The following is a 9,568-nucleotide window of genomic DNA, read 5'->3' as shown; positions in this document are numbered from 1 at the left end:
ACCGCCGCGCCCCCCCCCTTCCCCCCCCCCCCCCCCCCCCCCGGTTGGACAGAACTTGTGACCTCTCAGTGTATGGGATGATGCTCCAACCACTGAACCACACTAGCTGGGGATCCTTCCTATTTGTTTAAGTAGACTAATTCATGCCATCAAATGACAATCCCTTCAATGCTCTGATCTTTGTCATAAACAGACTGGGAACTGTTAGCAAAAGATATAGAAAACAGAGATATTTCTAATGAAATTTTGTTTTTTTTGGATAAAGTTTCTGTTGTCCTTGAAATTCCCAACATAAGGTATCACTGCCTGAGATACGTGCTCTTGTGCTGGGTGCCTATACCCACGTGATAGGAAGGAACTTCATGAATATGCACTTTGGTGTAGTGTTGCCCAGATATGCACCCTTGCTGCAAAGCTGTCCAATGAGTATTATGACATAGCACCTGTCACCAGGTAAAACCAAACACGGGAGCCCAAGAACCCCCGAGGTTTTCTTCCCTAGTTGGTTGTGACTTGAGAAATCAAGGGAAGATTATTCAAACATTATATCTGAACACTTGTCTTCATATTTACAACATGCTGACAGACAGTTCAACCTGATGAGTGTTGAAAGATAAACACCCTGTAATTGATATAGAAGATATGAAATTCCTCATTCATCCAATGCCCTTTAGCAAGACTTCCGATTCATAAGGGATCATTCTACTCTCGTCAGTTTTCATTATCTCAGTTGATTAAAAAAATGCTGATACAGAAAAAAGGACGATGGGAGAATAGATGTTGTAATCGCTGATGCAATACAGAGAAGGAAGGGCACGAGTGCTTATTCTGAAGGTTGTACAGAGGATATTTATAAAATATTTAGACATGTAGCTTCCTTTGTAGACAGAGTAAATCACCTGGGGTCCAAAAACGAAAGCCAAAGAATCTGGCAACATTTAAGAAACCTTCAACGTTTTAAGGGAAGTTTAAACCAGCCATGCCCAGAGCTACATGAAATTTTAATCAATTCCAAGAAAACCCCTCATTACCTTTTATTCTGCCTTACCAGAACATAGTACAAGGAATTGAGAGTCCAGAAGAAAATGGGTTATGGAAAACATTCCCCTTGGCTCTTAAAATGACTAGGTTTGGGTTATTCACTTACAAATTCTACTATAATCAAGTTTTCCATAAGAAGAGAAGTTTAAGCCCCTGAAATCTAAGAGATCTTCTTCAGTGGCACCATGTAGAAAGGAAAAAAACCTTCTTGTGTTTGAAAAATTACTCGTCTGCAATGAAAGACATTACATTCTAAAGAACAAGAGGAAGTCTGGCTGGTTCAAGCCAGAAACCCAGGGTGGAGGTTTCCAAGGCCCTTTTATTAGGAGAAGGCGCCCCGGATAGTACAAAACCTCACACATGTATCAGTCAGTCAGATCATTTCTTAAAAATTAAGAAGAAAAGGGAAAACAAAACAGATGCACTGCTTATATTTATGTTAGACATAAGTTAGAAGAATTTATAAAATGGTCACCTTTCTTACAGAATAAATGCAGAGAGTATATTATGAATGCACCTCCAGATTTAAGTTGCTTTGTTTTGTTTTCCAATAATAAATAAATAAATACAATCTGCTCTTAAGTTTTGGGTCCACCTTTGTCATAGGAGGGCTCAGAGGTATTGCTGGCTTTTTTCCCCTTCTCGCTCCTGTTTGAAGCAACTGATTGTCTGGTCCCCAAAGTCGAGTGGCTATCTTTTCGAGGTGGCATCCGCTCATTAATTAGGTCCAGACCTCGGGCTTCTTCAAAACTCCGGATCCTGTGCTGACGCGATAACCCTTTGATGGCTACAGAAAAACAGGAAAGGGAGGAGCTCAATTAGACAGCAAAGCGACAAGCTTCAAGTTTCTCAGCACACAGCAGCCTCCTAGAGAAAAACACAGAAGAGTGGCCAGGGAGCACATGGCTGGTGAGGATAATAGGCACTATTTGATTTGAATTAGCTTTGACTTGAAGCTACCAATTCCTTTATTTTTTAAAAATATATTTTATTAATTTTTTATTTATTATTTATTTTTATTTTTTTACAGAGAGGAATGGAGAGGGATAGAGAGTTAGAAACATTGATGAGAGAGAGAAACATTGATCAGCTGCCTCCTGCACTCTCCCCACTGGGGATGTGCCCACAACCAAGGTACATGCCCTTGACTGGAATCAAACCTGGGACCCTTGAATTCGCAGGCTGATGCTCTATCCACTGAGCCAAACCAGTTAGGGCAAAGCTACCAATTCTTAAGGCCCCCAGGGCAGCTGAACTGTGAAAGTAATTTTCATAGGAACTCGATACAATTAGTCATAGCAGAAGTATACCTGACAAAAAAGGAAACAAGTTCCTCCTTAGTCCCAGTACATTTGGGAAAGAGTTTCTTATGCACCAGAAACGTGCTCAATGGGAGAGAAAGGAAACGCTAGGATAACAGGTTAAACAGAGCAGTTACTTTAGCACAAACATCACATTGACCACAGAAAAAAAGTAAAAGAACCAGTCTTTTTGTTTATAAAGACAGCTTTTTATCTTGCACAACCAGGAGCTGAACATAAGTGAAAAGCCATCTAAACAATAGCTTCTAGATATTTTCTTTGATTGAACTTTTGCACTGTCAAGGAAACCATTCCCATTTTGAATCACCTTACCTAATAAAACAAATTTATAAAACAATATGAATTACAATGGTTTTCATCCACAGATTTGCAGATTATTAGTTACTTCAAGTTTGCTTTCATAGAAACAAAGATAATTTAGCTTGACTGCCTTAAGGCAACCTCAAAAATTAACCAAATTAACTTCCTGTCTACTCTTGCCTCTGCTCTTGATATCATTGGATAAAGAGGTTGACCTGTTTGAATCTCTAGTAATCTCTCATACTGTATATGGAAGAGCTAGAGAATTAACTCACTTGATCCCACTTGACCAGTTGCTTATGCTTCAGCCATTGTATTAAAACAGCCCAGAAAGGACTTTAGCTGTGGAGAGGGTCATTTGTAACACTTTGTGAGCATGCCTAGAAATACTTATTCCTTTTCTCACGGTTACAGTTCTGGTGATGCAATAATAAAAGATTTCAAATGTAGACAAAACTTTTAAAAACCAACAGACAGACACATGATCACATCCATCACAGGAATATGGCCATACCTTCCTGGGCCTCTACCGCTTCTACTGTGGCTGTAAGAGGCAGGCGCAGTGGCATGCAAAAATGAAGACAGAAAACAAGTGAGTAAACCAGCAGCAATGCTGCCAGCAGACATCCTAGGGTCCCACCTTTTAGTCTATTCTCACCCATAATAAAAGTCAACTAGTTGGAGAAGCAAGAGGATTATTGTGAAAAACTAAATTGGGGGCAGGGGAAATGTGATGTAAGGAGAGTTTCTAACATTTTAGGTAACATGAGAACCTTTTAGCTAATGGCATCTACAACTAAGCCCATTGGGTCAGTCAAGCTGACTACAGAAACTAAGAGTTATGTTGCTTTCCTGATTTTTTCCCCCTGCTTTTTACTTTTTTATTTGTTTATTTACTTTTTTGTTGTTAATTCTCACCTGAGGATACTTTGACACTGACTTTTAGAAAGAGTGGAAGGGAGCAGAGAGGCAGAGAAACATTCATGTGAGAGACACATGGATTGGTTGTCTCTTGCACTTGCTCTGACCAAGACATGGAATTGAGCCTGCAACCGAGGTATGTGTCCTTGACTGGAATCAAACCCAAGACCTTTCAGTCCAAACTGGCTAGGGCGTTTTCCTGATTTTAAGTAGCCAGATGCTATTCACATAGAGTCAAATAATTTAACATTGCAACCATTCTTGGGTTTGTAATAGCTCAGATGGTATTAAATAGCTGCTGCTGGGTCCTATTTAAAAAAACACTAAATTACTACTTATTGTTCTCAAGCAACATATGTGGAGTCCAATTGTCATTTTAAATTACTTAACAACAACAACAAAATAATATACTGGCATTTGGAAGGAGAGAAAAATGGATTATAAGTGAAGGGTTATTTCTTGTCCAGGTGTGGAGTATTAAGCTGGCAATGGCATAAAACCATTCAATTCTGGATACAATTCATATACCATCTGGGATTGGAGATATAACAGAGGCTGATATTTCCAACAGTGTGACTTCCATTCTGTGTGTGAGAGAGCAGCTCAATTACTAAGAAGGCCCTCTACTCCCTCAGTGAGAGAAAAGGAAACCATTAGTAACAATAGGTAAACTTCATTGCATCTTCTGTTAAGACAGTAAAAGCCCTAAAATATGAAAAGGTTATATGTTTTAATAGTAGCAAGAACGACTCTATTAGGAGAACCCTGTCAGTTCCTCCAATCCCAACTTTTAAAAGAAGGCAGGGAAGAATAATGAACAGTAACAGCTTGCCCTGCCTTAGGCTTTATACATCCACAAGATAGGAGAAATGGGAGAATGGAAAGTTAACTTCCTAATGCAATGTGAAAATGGAAACTTGGAATCAACTTACCAAGTACTTACATTTGACAACCATATGTAGGCATGTGCTAAAGCAAAGTCACACCCTCTAATCTCCTCAAATAGAACAAATAAACTTTCTCAAGAAGACCATAGTGCCTTCAAACAGTATATCGAGCCCAAGTGTGAGGAAGAGAGAGAACAAAGCATTGCCTGAAATTGTATACCAAATGTTGGCCTAATTAGAGTTTAAAAGCTATGTGGCAAAATATGTACTAGTATTACATTGTTTAGGGCCCTCCTAGAATTGCTTTTTGCATTGAGTATTAAGATCTCGGCCTGGCTGTAGCTGGTTTGGCTCAGTGGATAGAGAATTAGGGTCCCAGGTTTGATTCTGGTCAAGGGCACATACTCAGGTCGCGGGCTGGATCCCTAGTAAGGAGTGTGCAGGAGGCAGCTGATCAATGATTCTCTCTCATCATTGATGTTTCTTTCTCTCTCTCCCTCTCCCTTCCTCTCCGAAGTCAATAAAATATTTATTTAAAAAAAGATATCAGCCTGTATTGAAGGGCATTTTAAGAAAGAGTCATATAAAACTGAGAAACGGACCTTTTTCTTCATTGAAGTAGAATTTATACTATATAATAAAACCCTAATATGCAAATTGACTAAACAATGGAACAACTGTTCACTATGATCACTGACCACCAGGGGGCAGATACTCAACGCAGCAGCTGCCCCATGGTGGTCAGTGCACCAGAAGCTGGGCTCACAGCTGGCGAGCCCAGCAGCAGTGGTGAGAGCCTCTTCCACCTCCACAGCAGCTCTAAGGATGTCCGACTGCTGGCTTGGACCTACTCTCCTTGCAGAGAGAGGGCCTAAGCCATCAGTTGGACATCCCCCAAGGGCTCCCAGACTGCAAGAGGGCGCAGGCCAGGCTGGGGGACCCCACCTCTGAGTGCACAAATTTCATGCACTGGGCCTCTAGTATACCATAAAATTGACTTGTTTAAAGTGTGCAGTTCAATGATTTTAATAGAGTTGTGCAATCATCACTATAACCTATGTTTTTTATCTTATTGTCTTTGTGAATCTTTAAAAAATATATTTTTTTTTTGCCGAAACAGGTTTGGCTCAGTGGATAGAGCATCGGCCTGCGGACTGAAAGGTCCCGAGTTCAATTCCGATCAAGGGAATGTACCTTGGTTGTGGGCCAATCCCCAGTAGGGGGTGTGCAAGAGGCAGCTGGTTGATGTTTCTCTCTCATCGACCTTTCTAACTCTCTATCCCTCTCAATTCCTCTCTATGTAAAATCAATAAAATATATTAAAAAAATAAAATAAAATCTACCTCTTAAAAATATATATATGTTTTATTGATTTTTTTACAGAGAGTAAGGGAAAGAGAGAGTGAGAAACATCAATCAGCTGCCTTCTGCACACACCCTACTGGGGATGTGCCCACAGCCAAGGTATATCCCCTTGACCGGAATCAAACCCGGGACCCCTCAGTCCGCAGGCTGATGCTCTAACCACTGAGCCGAACTGGTTTTGGCTGTCTTTGTGAATCTTATTCATTTACTGGCTTTCCTCTTCATTTTGGCTTCTAACAAGCTTAGATCACATCTGTGGCTGCCTAGTGGCTTTTTTTGTTTGTTTTGTGCTCCAATTTCCAAGTATATTTATTTTATTTCACTTGTATACTGTAATTTACTCCAGTCCCTCTTGAAACAAGGTGGGGCCTAAATGAGTATATGCTATAAGGCACATGTGTCAAACACAAGGCCCGCGGGCCAAATCCGTCCCGCCAGGCCTTGCAATGTGGCCCGCACCGCGCTGTCATCACTGCACTCCGCTGCGTTTCCATCACAATGACAGTTTATGACTGTTCAGTAAACCATTCGGCCCGCGATTTAGGCTGGATTTTAGATTTTGGCCCCTTCTCTGAGTTCGACACCCCTACGGTCATATGGGCTATTGTTGATTGAAAGCTCTCCAAGTAAAGTTATATGAAAAAAAAGGTCTTATTCAGCTAATGCTCCAGAGTTTGCCAATGAACATGTGAAACTGAGACTTCCTCAAAGTGGCAGATGACAAAGAAAAGAGAAAAACTTAAGCAGAAACAATTCAATGCAACAAAAGGGGGTGGGGGGGAGGAACAGGACAAAAAGGCAATGAAACTCTAGTTTGATTTGTTAAAGCTTCAACTCCACTTTTCATGCCCAGAATTAGTCATCCAATAACATGATCTCGTTTCTTCCCATTGCTCGACCAGATCTATGTTAATCTGCCAAACGTGAATCTTTTTATTCCATAAAGCCCTCTCCTTAGAAGTCAATGCCCATGTAATTTTTATTTTATTTTATTTTTAAAAATATATTTTACTGATTTTTTACAGAGAGGAAGGGAGAGGGATAGAGAGCTAGAAACGTTGATGAGAGAGAAACATCGACCAGCTGCCTCCTGCACACCCCACACCCCCTACTGGGGATGTGCCTGCAACCAAAGTACATGTTCCTGACGGGAATCGAACCTGGGACCTTTCAGTCCACAGACCGATGCTCTACCACTAAGCCAAACCGGTTTCGGCCCATGTAATTTTTAGAAGGGACGCTCTGGTTGGAGAGGTGACTGTGGCACTGGAGTAGGATATGACTTGTAGGCAATTACCACCCAGAGAGCGATATAGAACATTCCTACTACTCCAGAAGTCCCTTCTGGACCAATATTCTCCCTCTAAAGGAAATGCCCTTCTGACTTCTATTAGTATGCCTGGTCCTGAATATCATATAAATCAGACAGTTGGTATCTTTTTGGGTCTAGTTTTTTCAGTTCACCATAATGTCTGTGAGATTTAACAATGTTTGGCATGTATTTGTAATGCTATTTTTTATTTATTGCTATTTTTATACCCATTGTATACATATGACACATTTATCTATTCTATTTATCGATGGACACGTGGGTTGTTTCCCGTTTGGGGCTATTACAATAAAGTTAACGTGGGCATTCTAGTGCACAACCTTTGGTGGATATATGCACTGATTTCTCTCTGATAAATACAAACTGCGGGGTTATGAGGTGGACATGTTTTGCTTTACTGCTCTGTAAACAGTTTTCCAGAGTGGTTGAACAAGCTGGCCAGTAATGTATCTAGTTTCTAGTTTTCCACAAACTTACCAACACTTCGTATCGTCAGTTGTTGTTTTATGTTTCACAAATTTGCGTATCATTCTTGTGCAGGGGCATGCTAATTTTCTCTGTTTCAATTTTAGTTTATGTGCTGCCAAAGCGAGCACTTGTCAGACTTTTTCATTTTGATACTCTCTTCTGTGACGTGCCAGTTAAACTCTTTGGACCATTTTATTTTATATATTTTTAAAAATATATTTTATAGATTTTTTTACAGAGAGAAACAGAGAAGGATAGAGAGCTAGAAACATCGATGAGAGAGAAACATCAATCAGCTGCCTCTTGCATACTCTCTACTGGGAATGTGCCTGCAACCCAGGTACATGCCCTTGACCGGAATCGAACCTGGGACCTTTAGGTCTGCAGGCCGACACTCTATCCACTGAGCCAAACCGGTTTCGGCTCTTTGGACCATTTTAAAAACATTGGTTGCATTTTTCTTATTGAAAAATGTTATGTACTATATTCTGAATTAAGTCCTTTGTCAGACTATCGCAAAAATGTCCCAATGTATGTTTTGCCTTTTCCCTTTCTTAATCATGCATTTTTTGTGAATAGAAATTCTTTAAAAATAAATAAATAAATAAATATATATATATATATATATATATATTATTGATTTTTTACAGAGAGAAAGGGAGAGAGATAGAGAGTTAGAAACATCAAAGAGAGAGAAATATCATTACTGGGGATGTGCCCACAACCAAGGTACATGCCCTTGACCAGAATCGAACCTGGGACCTTTCAGTTCACAGGCTGACGCTCTATCCACTGAGTCAAACCAGTTTCGGCTAGAAATTCTTAGTTTTAATAAAATTTAATTATTTTTTCTTTTAAGGTTAGTACTTTTTCCGTTCTATTTAAGGACTCTTTATCTGCCTCAATGCCTATTCTCCATTCTTTCTTTTAGAGTAATTTTACTGCTTTTACCTTTTATATCTAAGTTGTAATTCATTTTGAATTGATTTTTTTCTATATGAAGAGAAGGGTCAAGATGAATTTTCCCCCAGTAGAACATCCAGTTGCTCCAATAATATTTATTGAAAGAAGTTCCAATTAAAAAAAATATTTTATTTCTTAACTATAGTTGACATTTAATCATATATTAGTTTCAGATGTACAAAATAGTGATTCTACATTTATATACTTAATGAAGTGATCACCATGGTAAGTCTAGTATCCACCTGTCACTATACATAGTTATTACAATATTATTGATTACATTCTGTGTGTTGTATATTGCATCCCTGTGACCTATTTATTTTAGAATTAAAAATTTGTACTTTTCTCCCCCTTCACCTTTGTGCCCCTTTTCTCCCCCTTCCCTCTGATAACCATCAGTTTGTTCTCTGCCTTTATGAGTCTGTTTGTTTAGTTCGTTAATTTTTTAAAATATTCCACACATAAATGAAATTATATGGTGTTTGTCTTTCTCAGTCTGACTTATTTCACTTAGCATAATACCCTCCAGCTTCACCCATGCTGTCACAAATGGCAAGATTTCATATTTTTACTGAGGGAACCCCAATTTTTCATTTTAACTGACTGCTAGGTCACACCTTAGAAGGAGCATTCCTCATACTCACCTGTCTCAATAGTCTGCTTTCCCCCTGAGAGGACACCCACAGGGAGTGTCCCTGTAGGAGTCAGGCCCTTGAGAGTCAGCACACTCTCACTTTCTTCCCTGCCAAGGAAGAGCAAAGCCCTGGTTAATGCCAGGTGTCCACACTCAGCAATTCAAAGGTACTTAGAGGAAGTTACAATGTACAGGGATGGAGAACAGGTTCTCCTCCCTTCCCCTTCCCTGAACCAAAGAAAGGGATGTTTTCTCCAAATATTCCAATTTTAAAGAATCTGCCAGGTCTTGCTTTTCAATTAAGGACACTCCATAACCAGGTGCTATTCTAATGCTT

At 39.7% G+C, this 9,568-nt stretch overlaps 1 protein-coding gene and 1 pseudogene across 5 annotated transcripts in view; both read right to left on the bottom strand.

Moving 5' to 3' along the window:
• Window positions 1–258: 258 nt before the first annotated feature.
• Window positions 259–9,568, bottom strand: part of PPP3CC (protein phosphatase 3 catalytic subunit gamma) — a 71,830-nt gene continuing 62,520 nt past the window's right edge. For 2 of the 5 annotated variants that reach the window (XM_036450618.2, XM_036450619.2), the window contains 3 exons: window positions 9,242–9,339; window positions 3,178–3,207; window positions 259–1,828 (listed from right to left, as the gene is read on the bottom strand). In XM_036450618.2, the coding sequence (XP_036306511.1) occupies window positions 1,620–1,828; window positions 3,178–3,207; window positions 9,242–9,339 (337 nt within the window). In that variant the 3' untranslated portion in view covers window positions 259–1,619. The remainder of the gene's footprint in view (window positions 1,829–3,177; window positions 3,208–9,241; window positions 9,340–9,568) is intronic. The other 3 variants (XM_036450620.2, XM_036450621.2, XM_036450622.2) reach the window with 2 other exon arrangements.
• LOC118726194 lies at window positions 7,662–7,762 on the bottom strand (annotated as a pseudogene).

This window comes from Pipistrellus kuhlii, unplaced genomic scaffold (genome assembly GCF_014108245.1).
Source record: "Pipistrellus kuhlii isolate mPipKuh1 unplaced genomic scaffold, mPipKuh1.p scaffold_m20_p_21, whole genome shotgun sequence".
Classification (NCBI taxonomy): domain Eukaryota; kingdom Metazoa; phylum Chordata; class Mammalia; order Chiroptera; family Vespertilionidae; genus Pipistrellus; species Pipistrellus kuhlii.
Note: the sequence above shows the minus strand (reverse complement) of the source record. Positions and strands in the feature narration are given on the sequence as shown.